General features: G+C 40.9%; 1 protein-coding gene and 1 pseudogene across 1 annotated transcript; both read left to right on the top strand.

Annotated features, from left to right (window-relative positions):
* Nucleotides 1-10,289: 10,289 nt before the first annotated feature.
* On the top strand, nucleotides 10,290-12,160 carry LOC113016666 (OX-2 membrane glycoprotein-like). Its single transcript, XM_026159663.1, has 6 exons — nucleotides 10,290-10,480; nucleotides 10,551-10,889; nucleotides 11,015-11,341; nucleotides 11,499-11,600; nucleotides 11,759-11,812; nucleotides 12,059-12,160. The coding sequence occupies exons 1-6, from the start codon at nucleotides 10,426-10,428 to the stop codon at nucleotides 12,061-12,063; spliced, it is 882 nt and encodes a 293-aa protein (XP_026015448.1). The 5' UTR covers nucleotides 10,290-10,425; the 3' UTR covers nucleotides 12,064-12,160.
* A 6,062-nt stretch (nucleotides 12,161-18,222) lies between these two features.
* On the top strand, nucleotides 18,223-19,582 carry LOC113016542 (OX-2 membrane glycoprotein-like; annotated as a pseudogene).
* The last annotated feature ends 468 nt before the right edge of the window (nucleotides 19,583-20,050 follow it).

Genomic DNA, 20,050 nt, shown 5'->3' with positions numbered 1-20,050 from the left:
CAACGGTCTGAAAATAGACCCAGAGAAGGTTAGGGCCATAGAAAAAATGCCCAGACCTACAGACGTGAAGGCAGTACAGAGACTGTTAGGTATGGTGAACTACTTAGCAAAGTTTTGCCCACATCTGTCTGACCATTGCGACTTACTGAGACAACTGACACACAAAGACAGTGAGTGGAACTGGACGACTCGACATGAAGACGCATTCCAGAGACTGAAAGAGACTATAGCAGAGGCTCCAGTCCTGAAATACTACTGCCCAGAGGAAGAGCTGACAGTACAATGTGACGCTTCTGACAAAGGGTTAGGTGCAGCACTCATGCAGACGGGTAAGCCTGTGGCTTTTGCGAGTAGAGCACTTACACGTACAGAGCAGGGTTATGCCCAGATCGAAAAGGAGCTTTTGGCTGTAGTTTTCAGCATGGAGAAGTTCCATCAGTACACATATGGTCGTAAAGTGGTGGTACACAGTGATCACAAACCCTTAGAGACCATTGTAAGAAAACCACTGTTGAGCGCACCCAAACGGTTGCAAAGGATGCTTATGCGCATTCAGAAATATGACATAGATGTGGTGTATGTGCCAGGCAAAGACATGTTATTAGCAGACACGTTGAGCAGGGCATATCTTCCAGAGTACTCACCACAGGGCTCCATAGAGGAGGAAATAGAGAGCATTAACATGGTCACTCATGCACCCATCTCACCTGACAGACTAAACAGCATAAGGACTGCTACACAAGACGACAAAGCACTACAGATCCTCATAGATACAATTCACAGAGGTTGGCCGACAGACAAAAGAGACACTGACGGTGACATCAGACCATACTTCTCATTCCAGGATGAACTGAGTAGTCAGGATGGACTTGTGTTTAGAGGTGAACGTGTTGTTGTCCCGACTACCATGAGACAGGAGATCATAACTAGACTACACTCGACACACCTAGGTGTAGAAGGTTGTCTAAGGAGAGCCAGAGAGTGTGTATATTGGCCAGGCATGAACGAACAAATTAAGACTTATGTGACTAAGTGTGACATCTGCAGGTCAGTTGACTACAGACAGCAGAAAGAGACTTTGGTTCCACATGAGATCCCGACTAGACCATGGGCTAAGGTGGGCTCAGACCTGTTTATGTTTGACAACAAGGACTACCTTATCACAGTGGACTACTATTCAAACTTCTGGGAAATTGACTATCTCCCGGACACTAAGTCCACCACAGTGATTAGAAAGCTGAAGGCTCACTTTGCCAGACAGGGCATCCCGGACATTGTTGTTTCAGATAATGGACCACAGTATACGTCCGGTGAGTTTCTGAGATTTAGTCGACTGTGGGGTTTCCAGCATAAAACATCTTCGCCAGGTTACCCTCAGAGTAACGGGAAGGCAGAATCAGCAGTAAAGACAGCAAAGAGGCTGCTGCTAAAGGCAAAAATGGCAGGGCAAGACCCGTATCTTGCGATTCTGGACCATCGCAATACACCATCACAAGGCCTGGAGACCAGCCCAGCTCAGAGGCTGCTCAGCAGGAGGACACAGACGCTTTTGCCAACCAGGACGAGCCTGCTAAGGCCAAAAGTCATTCCAGCCCGGCGGGAGTTGGAGAGGAAACAGAAGCGCCAAAAACTGTGCTATGACCGATCAGCACGAGACATGGACTCTTTGAAGCTAGGGGACAGTGTCAGAGTTCAGCCTTTTGACCGCCATTCCACTTGGAGCAGGGGAGTGGTGATTGGGACTGTCGACCCGAGGTCCTATGAGGTTCAGTTGGACTCTGGAAGTGTCCTGAGGAGGAATCGGAGGCACCTGAGACATGCAGGCGTGGTGGATCAGGAAAATGCCATAACGGACACCGGGGCACTGACCAGGTCAGTGACAGCTCCCTCAGACACTCGTGAGCGGCAGATCAAGACTGACGAGGTAACAGGGGGTGTCAGGACAAGGTCAGGCCGCAAAGTGGTTCCACCACTTAGGTACAAAGACTATGTTGCATAATGAGGATTTATTGTTTATTGTTTGAGGGGAAGAGTTGTGTATTCTGTGGATATTGAGGTTCACTACAGCTTACAGAAATGTACATGTTTGAATAAGTGGAATGCTTTTGTATTCTTTGAGTGTTTCATATTGTTTTCACCCTCAGTGAGAAGAAGGACAAATCAAAACAAAAGGACTTCTGTTTTTTCCAAAAAAAAAAAAAAAAAAAAAGAGAAGGGATGTAATAATGTGAATTATTGTTTGCAAGATGTTTTGTTCCACAATAGATTGTGTTGCTGGACGGACGTTTTAGAGTGTCACACAAGTAAGGATGGTTAGGCTGTATGTTGCTATTGTACATGGCAGAGGACCAATCTGAGTCGCATGACTTGTTAATAAAACTTACTACCCCGTTGGGTAGGAAATAGATATTCTGGAGTCTGTCGTGAATGAGACCAGAATATAACAGTGGGGGTGGGAGCAGACACTGTGGTGTTGAATCTATTGAAAAACAGATTCAACTCGTTGGCTCTATTCTCACCTCCCTCAGCTCCCCTGCTGTTGGTTGGCCTGAATCCAGTGATGGTCTTCATGCCCCTCCACACCTATCTCATGCTGTTCTGCTGGAGTTTCCACTCCAGCTTCCTCCTGTAATTGTCCTTAGCCTCTCTGATCTTGTCCTTTAGTAACACCTGGATCTTCCTCACCTCCTCTTTGTTGCCCCCTCTGAAAGCCCTCTTCTTGTTGTTGAGGAGGGCTTTGATGTCCTTAGTCACCCACGGCTTGTTATTTGGGTAACAATGAACAGTCTGAGCTGGAACAATGGAGTCGGTGCAGAAAGTTATGTAGTCTGTGATACACTCAGTAAGCCCATTGATGTCCTCGGCGTGAGGCTCACAGAGTGTTTCCCAGTCGGTCACCTCGAAACAGCCCTGTAGTTCCGCTATTGCCTCCTCTGACCACCTCCTAACAGTCCTGGTGGTCACAGGTTCCCTCCTCACAATTGGCACATAGCGGGGGGTGAGGTGAATCAGGTTATGATCTGACCTATCAAGTGGGGGGAGGGAGGAGGAGCTGTATGCATCCTTGACGTTAGCATACAGTAAGTCTAAAATTTTCTCTCCCCTGGTGGGACAGTCCACATATTGTTTGAATGTTGGTAGTGTATTGTCCAGTGATACATGGTTGAAGTCACCCGAGATCACAATAAAGGCACTCGGGTGCTGAGTCTGTAACCGAGCTATGGCAGAGTGGATAGTGTCACATGCAGCTGTGGGGTTAGCAGAGGGAGGAACATAAACAGCCACCAAGATGACGTGAGAGAATTCCCAGGGTAAATAATACGGCCTGAGTCCAACAGCACACAGTTCAGTGTCCTGGCAACAAATCCTTTCCTTGATTGTTATGTTGGCAGGGTTACACCACCGGTTGTTAACTAAAACAGCAAGCCCACCTCCTTTCCGCTTACTGCTAGCGATGCTGTCCCTGTCCGCCCGAACAGTGTGGAAGCCTTCCACGGAAGCATTCTCATCGGGAATGTCCTGGTGCAGCCATGATTCGGTGAAACACATCAGGCTACAGTCTCGGTATTCCCTCTGACTCCGTACCAGTGCTGAGAGCTCGTCGATTTTAATTTCCAACGATCGCACATTTCCCATCACGATAGACGGCAGACACGGTTTATACCTCCTCCTCGCTTCGAGCCTCCGCTGTCTCACCGTCACCTTTTTTCTTCTTTTCTGTCCTTGACCTCTGCATCCCCGATGTGTTTTCCTCCAAATTTCAGCTGGTACTTCTGCGGGCCTGGCCAGCGAGCCGGCCGGCATCAGGGCGATCAGCTGATAAGTTGAGTCATGCGCTTTTGTATTGCAATAGCACTTTCAGTTTTGTTTAAAAACTGTTAGGTTGAACGCCAGTGTGTTTCTAGGTAATGCTGATACTGTGTGGTTTGTTCCATGCTGGAAGCCGATCCTGAGTTCAGTATGATTGAAATGGTAAAACAAATAAACCACAAATGCAATATACAGTGGCTTGCAATAGTATTCGGCCCCCTTGAACTTTTCCACATTTTGTCACATTACAGCCACAAACACAAATCAATTTTAATGGTAATTCCACATGAAAGACCAATACAAAGTGGTGTACACATGAGAAGTGGAACAAAAATCATACATGATTCCAAACAATTTTTACAAATGAATAACTGAAAAGTGGTGTGTGCATAATTATTCAGCCCCCTGAGTGAATACTTTGTAGAACCACCTTTATCTGCAATTACAGCTGCCAGTCTTTTAGGGCAGCGGTCCCCAACATTTTTTGCGCCACGGACCGGTTTATGCCCGACAATATTTTCATGGACCGGCCTTTAAGGTGTCGGGGATAAATAAAACAAAATAAAACTAGTACCGAAAAAAAGGAAAATTTATTCATAACACACGTGAAAAGACCAAGGAAAACCGAGTTAACAATTAAACGATAACAAAATAACGCTGAAAACCAATAAAAACCCTGAAAACTATACATTTCACATCTGAGCCTCAACTCTAGCGGCCGGGTACCAAACGACTCACGGACCGGTACCGGTCCGAGGCCCGGGGGTTTGGGACTGCTGTTTTAGGGTATGTCTCTACCAGTCTCTAGCTGGTAGAGACATTGGTCTTTCACGTGGAATTCCAATAAAATTGATTCATGTTTGTGAATGCAATCTGACAAAATGTGGAAAAGTTCACGGGGGCCGAATACTTATGCAAGCCACTGTAGTAATTATTTTGTCATCAAATTCGTAATGTTGGTTAACACCCCCCCCCCCCCCCTCTTCAGGTGCAGTGCGAGTTTTGTCTCAGATGGGCACATTTTGGATGTGCTCAATAAGAGAGCAGCCTGGTCAAGTACTTGTGTAAAAAAATGTGCATAATTTGTTATGAATACTGTTTCTTTTTCAGTTCTTTCTCCCTGTGTTCTGTTGGATCTATAAATGTCAAATATATGTATCTGTAAATATATTCAATAAATATATACTGTAACCATAATGGAGTGAGTTCATTGTCAAAGTTTATATAGTCAGGTGTTCCAATCACTTCAATGGTGACAGCTGTATAACTTAAGTACCTTGGCATGCAGACTGCTTCTACAAACAAGTGCCAAAACATGCTAGCTTTGTTATTATAAACTAGAAGCATGCTCTGATGGGAAGAATTACGTGCCAAACCATGCTACCTTTGTTAATAAGAGCAAGAAGCATAATTCTGATCGGAAGAATTACGTGCCAAAACATGCTACCGTTGTTATTATAAACTAGAAGCATACTCTGACAGGAAGAATTACGTGCCAAACCATGCTACTGTTGTTATTATAAGCTGGAAGCATACTCTGATGGGACGAATTACGTGCCAAACCATGCTACCTTTGTTAATAAGAGCAAGAAGCATAATTCTGACAGGAAGAATTACGTGCCAAAACATGCTACCTTTGTGAATGTGACCTACAAGCACACTTTAATGGGTAAAAAGAAGTGTCAAACCGTACTGGCTTTATGAATATCAGCATACTGTGATGGGCAAAGTTAAGTGGCAAACCGTCATACCCTACTTAAATTTGTGCTGGAATTATTGTTTGGCAGCAGAAATGTGCATAAATTATGTACAGTAGGACATTTTGCCAAAGTAGGGCAGTTTGTCATAAGGCAGCGTAAAATTATCCTACTGTTAGGACGGTTTGCCAAAGTAGGACTGTTTGTCAGGGGACACTGTAAAATTATCCTACGGGTAGGACGTTTTGCCATAGTAGGATGGTTTGTCAGAACACCGGCTCGAAGAGCCATTTCGTTCGCAACCGACCCATCACTAGTAAACACAGCACACTGGTGGGATGTGCAGCATGAGTGCTCTCTGCTCCTCACAGAGAGCTGACTGTGATGATTCCTGAGGTCCAACAGACACCTGATGATGATGGTGATGGTGAAAAACTCTTTCGCACATTTACAGATTGGTGATTTCTGGGTCAGTTTGACTGGGATCTAACATCATTGACATCAGTAAGTCTCAAGTTGATCCATGACTGATGTATCAGTTTTGATCTCTGTCATATTTTGTTTTTTCTCACAGATTCTTCCTCGATCACTGTAATAGCTGCAGTAGTGGTGTTGGTCTTTGTTCCTTTCGTTGCTCCACTGTGCTGCTTGACGAAAAAGACAAGAAGAGGTACCTTTCACATGTGGTTTAATGTGTGTCTTATTGTAATGCATCTCTTTCTATTAACATGATAATGATTTATGACTCCAAGAGCCTAAACCCACATCTATCCAGTAATAGCTGCAGATATTTATTTAAACTACAAATCCTTCTATCACTCAGTGATCTTTAGAGGAGTAAAACAGCAGAAAAATCAACCAATAACATTCATGGGTAAGACTGTTTTCCTCACTCAGTTTAGTTCAGTACATTTTAAATATATTTGGGTTTTTTTGGGGTTTTTTTTTTTATCTGAACAATCAGAGCACCTATGAAGAAGAATAACGACAAGGTGAACAAACACCAAATTACAACAATCCAAAAAACGATCAACGTAAGCGTGTTGCTTACGTCTTGTAAGCAACACGCTGTGGTGAACACACAGCTCACAGCAACACAACTGTTTAATATGAACTTTCTGCCAAGTGAGTTGATCTTAACAAATGCACCAGACACAGAAGCTAAACGCACATAAGCTAAAGGAATGATGTTTTACTGTGAGTGACAGAACTTTTGCACAGCTCTCTGAAGATCCCACTACAGCATTTGAGTCAGTTTGAGCTCTTGACTTTGGGTCATTGCAACACCCCGAGTCCTTTATTTTTTAGACATTTGCTTGGAGATCTGTTAAGGCTTGTTGTGCCTAAACATGACCCAGTTGGGGCTGAGCTTTAGCCACTCTTCCAGATTTCAATTGTTAATTTTTATTTTTTTAATGCTGATATTTCTGACACTTTATACTTTAATACTAGATTTTTTTAAATATTTGTCTGTTTTGTTTTGAATGTCACACTCCAGCGCTCCGTCCTCGCACAGTCACAATAAGGCTACGTCCACACGTACACGGGTATTTTTGAAAACGGAGATTTTCCGTTTTCATTTTAAAAAATAATCCCGTCCACACGTAAACGCAGAAATGAAGGAAAACGCTGCTACGAACATGCCAAAGCAACAGGTGGCGATATATTCCTAACCGTGTAGAAATGTTGGCCAATCAGAAGTCTAGAAGCCTCGGTGGGAAATAGTAAACAAGGATGGGGCATAGAAGCAGAACCGAGTCGTATGTGTGGAGGGACAGCAACTGTGTGTGTATATGTAAGCATTTAAACACTGCAGAGAGTACAATTAACAGTAACAGTATTGTAGAAATTAATTTCACCAAAACAACGTGGCGCACAGTGTGACGTCAAAAAAGGCGCACACCTTTGACACTGCGTTTTCTCCGTTTTTCTCGTCCACACGTAAATGCAAAAACGGAGTTTTCAAAAATATCCACCCTGGCAGGCGTTTTTAGAAATCTCCGTTTTCAGTGACCGAAAACGCCGTTTACGTGTGGAAAAAAAGGTGCAAACGCATAGAAAAATCTGCGTTTTCAAAAATACCCGGGTACGTGTGGACGTAGCCTCAAGCTGTTGAATCCTAAATTGTTTGTTTGTTTGTTTGTTGTTATTGGTTTATTTTCATTGCAAAAGTGTAACCCATTGTGTAACCCATTCAATCAGGAATTATGACAACCTCAATCAGGATTTTTTCTTTAAGTATTTTTATTCATCTTTTCATGCCTAAAGATTGAGGTTGTCATAATTCATGCATGACAGGATGAAATAACAATAATTAAAATGACACATGTCGTACATCTATAGTAACATTAAATGACCAGAGTTGTGATGGAGTGACACATCAGTGTCCAATGTAGTGGTTTATGTGCAAGTACACCATCAACACTGACACAAATACAAGCAAACAGCCTTTGAATAGCTGTTCACTGTAGTGACCTCTATGCATGAAAGGGTTAATGTAATTAACTGTATTTTTAAAAAAAAATGATTTAGTTATTGTCAGGGGGAAATTGTATATAGTGTGATCAGCTTCATGAAATGTGTTCTTTTATTGAACACTAAGCAAATGTCTATGTGACTTTTGACATGAACTCTTGTGTGATAAACAACTAACAGCTTCCTCTTTCTGTAAGAACATGCAGACTTAGAAAAGGGGAACCTCAGCTCTGAGTTCTTAGAATAACTCTGTTATCTTTGTACACACAGACACAAGCTTGTATAAATAAAGAACGCTGACAGTGATACAGCGCGAGTCCGTGAGTGCCTCCTGCAAGGAAGAGCGCTCTGTGACCGTCCTCGCAAGTAAAAGACAACTGCAGTGTTTGTGTTTTCTAACTCAGGTGTCTCAGCTGAAGAACTGCGGGGTGATGTTTAGAAATCCCCTGTCAGTTATATTAGCCTATATTACAGGATTAACTCGAACATGAAGCCGACTACAGACTTAAACATCTAACACTAACATTGTTTTCATATTAACTAAATGATAGCAGATTAAACTGCAGTGGACATACAATCTAAATTAGAATCTGAACTTGTGCTGCTGTTGTTGTTCAGTCCTGTAAATTACTGAACAAGTCCTGATGTCGTCTCTGGTTAAGATGATTGTTTTGGAACAAAGTAAACAGAGACTTTAGAGGATAACTATGCTGCTTCATAGTTATGTGGAGATGGAGGATGTTTTCTCACCTGATACAGTGATATAATGGTAGAGTTACCGAAGCTAATAGGCATCACGTTGGCTCTTTATGTCAAGGCTGTGTGCAGGCAGGCAGTATGGAGGAACCAAACGCAGGACTCATAGAGGCAAACCGTGAAGTCAAAACAGCTTTAATGCTGAACTCAAAAGTAACAGACTGAAAATACAAAAATAACCTTACACAGGCAGGCAAACAGAACACACAGCATAAGATGAGGGTACAGCGTGACGCTGAACACTGGAGGACACACACTATAAATACACAGGCAGGAACATGAGGGAACAAGGAACGGGTGGGAACACAGTCGGGAGAAGTTAGACCTAACAAGACAGAGCAACCGAAACTAAAAATACTGAAATAGGACATGGACCTTCAAAGAAAAACAGGAAATACACAGACTGGACTCAGAGACGCTATACAGACAGAACAGAGGGAACACACGGGCAGACACTAAACAGAGGGAGCACAGAATCAAAACCCTTGGAACTAAAAAGTCTAATAAGAATAAGCTAGAACGCAAGAACATAATAATAGTAAGAAACACAAACCGCTGGGTCAAAAGACCCAGGACCGTGAAACTTTAAATAAAAATACCCTACAACCAAAGGCCTCCTCTGCATTAGACTAATGGGAACTTGATGCAATAGTAACTCTAATTATTAGGCGAAGAAGCATGAAAAGGGAAGAAACACCCACGCTTGCCTGTGGGTGTTAAAGCTTAGTGTTTCTTGTGTAGTCTGTGTCTATATTTACTTTGTTTATCTCTGAGTGTTATGCCCAGAGCACTTTAACTAAAACTTGACCATTTGCAACAGTGATGGCACATGGTCACATTTCTACCGCTGTTTAATAAAGTTGATTAAAAAGCTGTGGCTAAAAACACATAAGAGGGTCAAAGGTTTTAACATCCAGCCTTTTATGTTTAAAATGATACAGAGTGCTATAACAGAGCTTATTCATATTCTATAATAGTAAAACATCTTTATTCTTAATCAAAGATAAATTGAGTCTGCATAAACTGAATGAAACATGAAGTTTGTCAGTCTGTGCAAATATTCACGTTAGAAACAAAATTATAGAAACAGACCCATAATGAACACAAGTGCAGTCATACAGCTCTGCGACACCACAAACACATAGTTGGTTTTCTTCGTTCTCAGATATCTGATATACAACATTGAAATATCTGTTTTAATGCAATAATTAATGAGACTCAGAATGATCCAAAGAGTCTCAGATTAATGTCTGCATATTACAGTACATAATGCTGACTTTAATAATGTGACAAACAGCAAAACCACGGTCATGTGTGTGTGACATCAGGTCACGACCAGGCCATAACTGATGGGATAATTTGTTTGAGGTAATATTTTTTGCTTTTTGGCATTCCTGTTAAAAAGGATGTTTTTTGTAAACTTGTTGAGGATCTGATACAGACTACTGAGAAAGCACAAGGAAGTGATCTGATGCAGATCCCTTCCTTGTGTTAAAAAAAAGAATTGAAGGAGAAGTCAATTGTTTTCGTTCAGTTACTTTTTAACTCAACTGTGAGTGTGCGGTATGTCTGCCCTGATTTCTGTGTAGTTTCAGTGTGCATTTATTCACTTACTACCAACCTTTTACACCTTTTGATATCCAAAAAGGTCTCCTATTCATCTCAAACGTGTTACTTTGCAATAGCGATGGCAGATTGTGTGCTTGTGTATCTACTTTTTGTGTGTGGAGTCTTTCAAACAGGTAAGGAACAGATGCTTCAGTAGCCAGTCTTTCTGTTTGCTGATGACTGATTCATTTTTCTCTGTTAAAGGTGCAGCAGCAGTGATCCAAACACAGCAGACTGTGATGGCAGCAGTGGGAGAAGATGCTGAATTGAGCTGTCAGCTCTTGGAAACTAAAGACGTCCTTCAGGTCACATGGCAGAAAAGTTCAAATGATGTGGAGACAAATGTTGCCACCTACAACAAGTACTTTGGCCAGAGAGTGAATGACGGCTTTACAGATAAAGTTAAGTTTAAACATGCTGGTCTATGGAACTGTTCCATAGTCATCAGGAATGTGACAGAGCAGGATGAAGGATGCTATCGCTGTCTGTTTAACACTTATCCTGAAGGAGCCTTTATTGGTAGACCCTGCCTCCAAGTCTATGGTAAGAACTTTTACCTTCTTCAAATTACAATAGGCTCCAGCAAAAAAGATAACAAATGAAAATTTGTCAGATGTTGATCGCATTTTAAAATCATTTTTCTTAAAGTGTTTGTTGATCCTTCACAGAGCTACACGAACCTGTTGTTGATGTCAGAGAGTCAAACTCTACTGAAGAGTGGGTTGTATCTTGTTCAGCCACTGGTCGACCTGCTCCCACTATAACACTCAGTGTCTCACAACAAGACCTCAACTTCTCACAGTACAACACTGTCAATGTTTCCAACACCAACGCTACATTCACTGTCACCACTACAGCTGTGCTCTCAGGTTCACTTAAACAGAGCACACAGGTGGGATGTGCAGCACGAGTGCTCTCTGCTCCTCACAGAGAGGTGATGGTGACGGTTCCTGAGGTCCAGCAGGTGTATGCTGCTGCTACTGCTGATTATAATGGTGAGAAACTTTTTCAAAGTCACAGATTTATAGAGTGATGCTATCTGAGTCAATTTGGAGCTAATAACAATGACTTCAGTAGGTCTACATTTCACTGTGATCCATGATTGATGTGTCAGTGTTAATCAGTGTCATATTTTTCCTGCTTTTCTCACAGTTTCCTTCTGGATCATTGCATCAGGTGTAGCAGTGGGGCAGATAGTCTTTGCTTGTGTAGCCACTTTCATAGCTGTCCTGCTTAAAAAAAAGACAAGAAGAGGTAACTTTCACTCTTGACTTATTTTGTGTCCTATTTTAATGTGTCTCTTCCTATTAAAACAGAATGCTTTATGACTCTTATATGTGACCTACACTGACACCTGTCTAATATCTGCAAATATTTATTATTTAAAAGTTTGAAATCCTTCTGTCACTCAGGGACCCTGAGAACAACAAATAAAATACCACAAAAATCAGCCAATGACATTATTGGTAAGTCAGTTTGATAAATATCCATTTTCTACATGTTTATTTAATAATTCTTTGGAAGATAAATCGATGTGTCTTTGTGTAAGTATTAATTTTCCTCCCTCGGTTTATTAAATCTGCACCACATAGACACCAATATTGGGAGATGTTTGCTGGGTTCAAATTTGCATGTATGGATTCAGTGTGTGTAGAATCTCTAGATTCGCTGACTCTTTAGTTGACTGAACCCCCAAAATGTTTCTTTCACAGACTGATGACCCCTCCACATCTTTACTTCTCTAAAACTCAGCTTCCATCTAAGGCTCTTTACATACGTTTTATACAGCTCACTGTAAAATGTTTATCTTGTTTTAAGCACTTCAAAAAAATACCAATCTTTTGTTGCTGCTGTCTAAAATGTTCTGCATTATGTTGCTAAAATGAAATAAATTTTTTATAGCAATAAAATATCTAAAATATAATATTTTATACCTTGCCGTTATACCATGTGAGTTACATGCACACTTTAAATGCGTGGCATTTTTTTTTACTGTTAAACTGAATACAGTCTAACAGCAGTTAAATACAGTGCAACAAGGATCACCTAAAACCATCAGCTGTAACTCAGACGTAGACATAAATACATGCCTCAGAGTAACACAGAGTTGGAATGTGAACATGTGTAACTTCTGGTAAAATTATTTTTAAAGATGTACCTGACATATATCCTATATCCCATCCTCTGCTCTGTCTAAAGCTGTAGAAAGATTAAAATAATTTGGCAGAGGACTGATGATGGTGAAAATGATGGTAAAATGATTTCCACTTCACTAATATTCTACTTTGTATTCATGGTGCTAAAATAATTCAGTATACAAAGGAGTTTGTGGTTGACTCAGTGACTATGAGCTGCCAAGGGCCCTGTACTGTGAAGCTAGTTTAACATACCCAGGATATCTTTCAGTAACACAAAGCTGGTCATGAACTTGCTTAGCTAATCAAGGGTTTCCCCTACACGTTCACATGAAAGGGATGGTGTTGGAAACAGTTTAAATCCACCTCAAAAATATGAAGAGGCTACACACATACCACAGACTGAAAGAAACAAAAGAGCTGCAGAAAAAGCGGCGGTGTGAGGTTACGGTCACAGGTACATTTTGGTGAACGTAGCTTTGGCCTTTAGTCTGAACGTAAATAGTGTTTTGGTATCAGTAAAATAGGAGCTTTTCAGAAACTCCTGCCAGCCCATTTATCGCGTAAACATGCAAACAAAATTCCTAAAAAACATCAGTGTGTGTGGACATAGTTTGAGTTTAAGTAAGAGTAAAAGCATAGCAGAGTAATATTTTAAAAGTGAGTTCTTTAAGTGCTTTTGTCAGTATGCCTGGAACAGAGTTACAGTACTACATTAATAAAGTTGAGACTACTTGAAGATAAGATAAAAAAAAAAAAAAAAAAAAGTGACAGAGAGAGATTGAGCTGGAAAGGATGTGCAGCTGGTTAGCGTGGTTAACTATAGGTTCAAGGTTCTTTATTTGTCACATGCATAGTTATACAAGTATAACACACAGTGAAATGTAGCCTGACACGCTCCTCGACATGTGCAAAAATTGGGGGGGGGTGTAGAGGAAGAACATTATATATATATACATGTAGTATGTACACTGGGTGAATGTGCAGTAGTGCAGTAGTAGCAGCAAGCAGGTGAATTCTGTACATTAATATGAATAGACATCTGACATCTGACTATTTTACAGGAGCGATTAACTACAGCGAAAACTGCTCAGTAACAAGGAGTACTGTTAGGAGATAATGAATGAAGCAAGTGGCAGAGCAAGGTAGAGTGAATCAGAGTGTTAATGAATCAGAGAGTGGAGAGAATTAGTAAAGAGGAAGTGAGGGCAGCTATGATGAAGACGAAGAGTGGAAGGCCATTGATCCTGATGACATGCCTTTAACCAGGATCAACCGCAGGTATGGAAGTGTCTAGGACAGACAGCGGTGGACTTTTTAGCCAGACTGAGGATGCCTAAGGAGCGGAAAAGAAGTGTACTGGTATCAGTTTTCAAGAACAAGGGTGATGTGCAGAGCTGTAGTCACTACAGAGGAATAAAGCTGATGAGCCACACCATGAAGATATGGGGAATAGTTGTTGAAGCTAGTTAAGAAGAGAAGTGATGATCAGTAAGGAGTATGACTTTATTCTGAGAAAGAGGAATACAGATGTGACGTTTGCTTTGAGAGTGTTGATAGAGAAGAATATAGAAGGACAGAATGAGTTTCACTGGGTATTTTTGGATCTAGAGAAGTATGTGAGGATGGGCCAGGTCATAAGACATAAGGATGTGAGGCAGTGCTGAAGCGAACGTTTTAGTGACAGGTAGGTTCAGGAAATGAGATTACATCAGTGATCAGCTCTGAGCTCCTTCTTGTTTGCAATGGTGATGTGGCTGACTGATGAGATGAGGCAGAAGTCTATGTGAACTATGATGTTTGCAGATGATACTTTGATCTGTAGTGACAGTAGGGAGCAGATGAAGAGCCTGGAGCAGTGGAGGCATGCATTGTAGAGAAGAGGAATAAAAGAAAGACAAAATACATGTGTGTGAATGAGAGAGAGAGACAGGTGGAAAGGTGAGCATGCGAGGAGTACACAACTGGGGTCAGCCATCAGGAGGACTTGCAGAGTGTTGGTGTGACAGAGGAGGATGCTGGCAATAGACGGAGCTGGAGGGAGATGATCTGCTATGTTAACCTCGAACAGGAGGAACTGTTTTATGCATGACTGTAGTGAAAATATTTTTCATGTTGTTATCTTTTATACTTTTAATAAAGGATATGTACTTACCTCTGTCTTGTTTTGAATCTCACACTCCAACGCACCATAGCTGTAACTTTGCCATAACACAGTGACAATAAACCTGTTTAATCTTGAATTTTTTTGTAAGGACATGCAAGTTTGTTGTGTTTTATTGTGTGGCTCGCAGTTTTTGAAGCACTTTAAATTCTAATTTAATAAGACAATATTATTATTCAACGTTTAAAAAAATATTATAAAAGATAAAAATGACACAAAATGAGGAACATAAAAGATTCTGCATGTCGTGTGTCATTCTGCAGACCCACCATCTATCCTGCTGCTGTTTAATGAAGGTAATCAGGTGGGACAAAGGTACATCAGAATAATATTGCTGACAAACCCCTGATGGCATTCACTGACACAATTCTCTGTTCATTAACATCTCCCATAATTAAAAGTTGCATTTTATTCTACATGAACACATTTCATCATGACTAATTGGATAAATAGTTTATGTAAGGTTTTTTCTTTCATGTTAAAAATTCATCATGTGCGATTGCTCAGGTTGTTTCAATGATCTTTACTTGAGGATCTGATACAGATTACTGGGAAATGGCAAAAATATAAATGTTTCTCTTGCTTTTCACTTCCTGGGGATACAAAAACAGAAAGAAAAGCAACTTGTTTTTCTTCAGGGTTGTTTTTTTAGACTTGTCTGTGATTGTGTGGTATGTCTGCACTGAGTTTGCATATATTTTTTCACTATAAACTTCTTCATTGTTTTATACCCATAAAAGTCTGCAGCTCAACTAAAACAATGTCACTTGCAACGATGATGGTACGTTGCGTTCTTGTATACTTGCTTTTTGTGTGTGAGTCCTTCCAAAACATAAGAAGCGGATGCTGCTGTAGCCAGTGTTTCTGTTTGCTGCTGACTGATTCATTTTTCCCTGTTAAAGGTTCAACAGACACAACAGACTGTGCTGGCAACATTCAGGAGACAATATAAGATAAATCATTTCATGTAATTTATTTCATAAAAACACTAAATACTGCTTTGTTTTGTTATTTTATTTAATCCCACAAAAATATGGCTGATTTTCTTTGTGGCAAATTAGATATGCTGAGTAGTGATGGGACGTTCTGTATCGAGGCTTCGGAGCGTGTGTCGAGTAATGGAGGGGGCGTTTCCGCGAAGCGCGTATCGAGGCTTGCTTCATTTATGGGAGGAGCTGAAAATGATGACGTCCGAAGCCTCGCTGCCCGGCTGTACCACGTGACTGGTTCATGAAGTGGTTCGAACTTTGTCGCGAGATATGACAGCGATATAAACCCCTCAGACTTCATTCAAAAATGTGGGTGTTTGATGGAGAGTTGCGGTTAGTGACAGTTTGGAGGTTTATGAGAGTGAGGAAAGTCAGGAGAGAATGGAGCCAGCTAAGAAGAGGAGGATGTCCTCCCCTGTGTGGGAACATTTTGATCTTATTCCTCCCAACAAGGTATGTAAATTTCTACAGAAGATGTATTTTCATGATACTGATGGTGCAATACAATTTATGTTGAGCTGTCTTGACTTTTGTACAAGGTGAAGTGTTTGCTATGTGCCAGGGAGCTGGGATATAACAACAACACCTCATCCATGCTTAGGCACTACAGAGCTTTGCATGAGAATAAGGGGGACACCGATTGTGGAGCAAGACCAGGTGAGCCATCAAATGCAATGATAATATAGCATGCAGTAATGTTACTAAATGATATAACAATATTATACAACTGTAATAAGTGACGTGTGTGATATTTATATTTGTGCTTTGTCTTTATTGTCTTTCCTCAGGAGAACAATCTCAAATAGATGAAGACCTGGTTACCATGGTGATTGAGGACTCCCAGCCATTTAGCATTGTGGAGGACAAAGGATTCAAAAGATTTGTTAAATCATTAAATCCTAGCTATGTTCTCCCCACTAAAAAGGTCATAAAAGCAGTGAAAATTTAGTTTTTACAGAATAAAATGTGAACGGGCAGGACTGAGGCTCAAAGCCTCAGTGTGTAGCTGTCCATACCTCAACGTTACAAAAGCACAACTACTGTCCACACCCCAACCACACCTCACCTCACAGTAAATGATCATTTCCATTTCAAGCATTTCCAAATAATCATTTCCCATACTGCCACTATAAATATACACAGTATACTGCCATCACTACAATATACATGTTTTACACACTCCTTTTGTTGTTGACATTTACAGGCTGTGTGCAAAATGCCACACTCTTCAAATTCATGCCAGCTATTATTTTTACGTCCAGTAGGTGTCCTGCTAGAGCAAATGAAGCTTCATGAAGCTTCGCGTTGGGGTGAACCAATTGGATGAAAAGCTTCAGTGCTTCATGGGGCTTCATCTGCCCATCACTAATGCTGAGGAATTATTCCACAATGCAAACAATGCGTGAATTTCTTCTATTTCTTTCAGCAGCAGGTGCTCAGCTTGGCCACTGGAGGTCTCTGTTTCTTCAGGTTTCCCGGAGTAGAGTTGAGAGTTTTGTAGACATCAGAGACTGAAACTAAACAGAAGAGAAACAGCATCAGACCATTCTGCATTTAACTGATGGGAACCAGAAGCGGCACAGTAATGAATGCATATCATTTTCTCAACAAAGTCTGCTGTGCAAGTCAGGTCTCACACACAGTCACTGTCACGGTTCGGGGCAGCGGCCGTGTGAAGAGTGGAAGGACTCAAATGCAGCACTTATTCAGATGTGAAGGGTGATTTATTAACAATACCAGACATAAAGTGGAGATGGCAAACAGAACTAAGGACGAACTAAACTGGGATAAACTACACAAAGGAGTGGCAAACCTGAACATGAAGGGAGAACAGCAGGGAGAGCACGCAGGGGATTTCACAAGGTATGAATACAGACGACGCGACGAGGAACAGAGGCAAACACACACTATAAGTACACAGAGAGACACTGGGAAATCACACACAGGTGGGAGACACAGCTGGACCTGATTAACCTGACGAGACAGGGGAACACTAACACCAGGGACCAATAGAGGGAGCACAAACCCAAAACCCAGTATCTAAAATCCCAAAACACAAACCATCCCAAAACAGCCCAAGAATAATAAAGAGAATAATAACAATAAAGAACACAAACACAAAGTTACCGAGTCATGGTCGCAGGACCATGACAGTCTCGTTTGGTGGCAGCTCATATAGTTCGGTACGCTTGGGATGTTAAATCTTCAGGGATGAATATTTAGAGGTGGTGTAACTTAATGCATTTTGTTTAAAAAAAAGTGAGCAATTTGTATGCTTGTTGTATGGCTTGTTGTATGTAGTATGTTTGTTTGTTTTTAAACAGTGTGAAACAGACAGAGGTATACCATGAAGTTGCTCGTCACTTCTTTTGTGGTGTGACACCCTACATTTTATTCTCAGGAAGCCAAACTAGCTTTGCAAAAGTAAATAAAAAGCAGGACGTTTTGTTGCTTTTAGTGATTTTAAGTGCTTTTTCTGCGTTGGCTTTGAGCGTGGGAGTAAATGTGGTCACATTTGCTCAAAATAAAACTTTTCCATTTTTTTTTTTTCGCACTCAGGAATCTGCAGTTCAGCTACTTGCAGCAATGATGCGACAGAATGTGCTTGTATATCTGCTTTTTGTCTACGGAGTCCTTCCAGCAGGTAAGAAGCCGGTTCAGCAGTAACTGATGTTCACATTAGAGGTACAACAGGTGAAACGTGTTTGCTTTTGTCTATCAATCTTTGAAAAGAAAAGAAAAGCTGAGGGAGGTGGCATCTGTTTCTTTCACTCAGTTTAAGTTTGTTGCATGAAATTCTTACTGTTCATTTCCTCCATGCAGCTCTAACAGCAGTGATACAAACACAGCAGACTGTGCTGGCAGCAGTGGGAGAAGATGCTGAACTGAGCTGTCAGCTCTTGGAGACTAAAGACATCCTTCAGGTTGCATGGCAGAAAAGTTCAAATGATGTGGAGACAAATGTTGCCACCTACAACAAGTACTTTGGTCAGAGAGTGAATGACGGCTTCACAGATAAAGTTAAGTTTAAATATATTGGACTACAGAACTCATCGTAGTCATCAGGAATGTGACATAGGAAGATGAAGCCTTCTATCACTGCCTGTTTAACACTTATCCTGAAGGCTCCTTCACAGGTAAACCCTGCCACCAAGTTTATGGTGAGAACTTTTACCTTCTTTAACCAACAACAAGTGCCTCAAGGAGGACATAAATGTGTAGGCAGCTTGTGTGTTTGTAAGAGCATGTTGATAATATTTCCTGATCCTTCACAGAGCTGCATGAACCTGTTGTTGATGTCAGAGAGTCAAACTCTACTGAAGAGTAGGTTGTTTCCTGTTCAGCCACTGGTCGACCTGCTCCCACTGTAACACTCAGTGTCTCACAACAAGACCTCAACTTCTCACAGTACAACACTGTCAGTGTGTCCAACACCAATGCTACATTCACTGTCACCACTACAGCTGTGCTCTCAGGTTCACGTAACAACAGCACGCAGGTGGAATGTGCAGCACGAGTGCTCTCTGCTCCTCAGAGAGAAACGATGGTGATGATTCTTGAGGTCCAACAGGTGCATGGTGGGAATGACGATAATGATGATGGTAAGATGGTAAAGGAAGGTACCTTTTTCAAAGTCATTATATATATTAGGGTTTGTCACTACTCTGTAATCCTCATGTCTAAAATTCTAGATTTTAAATTAAGTCTAATATTTCCTGATTTCTTTCAAGTGTTTTATGTCACATTTCCATTTGTTTTCTTCCAGATTTTACTTGGATCATTGTGTTGGGTGCAGTGATCTGCGTTTGTGTTGTTGCTGTTGTCACTATTCTTACAAACAGGAAAAAGGTAAGTCTTTTAAATGCTATCTGAATTAATCTAACACCTTTGCTACTGTAGCCTAACTCTTTGGTTTGACTCCTTTGTTTTGTCCTGCAGCTGCTCTAAAATATATGATGTGATTCAATCCGCAATCAAAAACACATATGGCTAAGATACCTTTGTCATATCCCCCCAGGGATCAATAAAGTATTCTGATTCTGATTCTGATATTGTTATTAGAAACCCTGATGCTCTCAAGTTTTTTTACTATATCTGAAACCTATTGGCTGTCTTCTGTATTTTTCTAGCAGACAGCTGATCATTGTATACTTAACATACAGTACTTAACAAAATGCATTTAATCAAACTGAATCAGAAGGTCTGATTGTGTTTAATGTGTTCTGAAGCTTTGAGAGTTTGTAATTAAATTTAATTGTCTGGATGCATGTTTGTAGCTGTGTGTCTTTATTTTTTTGTCTGTGTGTTTATTTTTTGTAATTTTTGTTAATACAATTTTCACATTGATTTTTATTTTATTTTCATGTTTTCTGTTCATGAAATAAATCATTTTATATAACTGCTTCCACTTTGTCC

The sequence above is a fragment of the Astatotilapia calliptera genome, chromosome 23 (genome assembly GCF_900246225.1).
Source record: "Astatotilapia calliptera chromosome 23, fAstCal1.2, whole genome shotgun sequence".
In the NCBI taxonomy this organism is placed as follows: Eukaryota; Metazoa; Chordata; class Actinopteri; order Cichliformes; family Cichlidae; genus Astatotilapia; species Astatotilapia calliptera.
This window is presented reverse-complemented; position numbering and strand designations above follow the sequence as displayed.

Bases quoted from the DNA above. Each gene is read 5' to 3' on its own strand.
- LOC113016666 (XM_026159663.1), top strand. From the start codon at position 10,426: ATGGCAGATTGTGTGCTTGTGTATCTACTTTTTGTGTGTGGAGTCTTT. The intron at 10,481-10,550 runs GTAAGGAACAGA...TCTCTGTTAAAG, and splicing joins GTGTGGAGTCTTTCAAACAG to GTGCAGCAGCAGTGATCCAA. The intron at 11,342-11,498 runs GTGAGAAACTTT...CTTTTCTCACAG, and splicing joins TGCTACTGCTGATTATAATG to TTTCCTTCTGGATCATTGCA.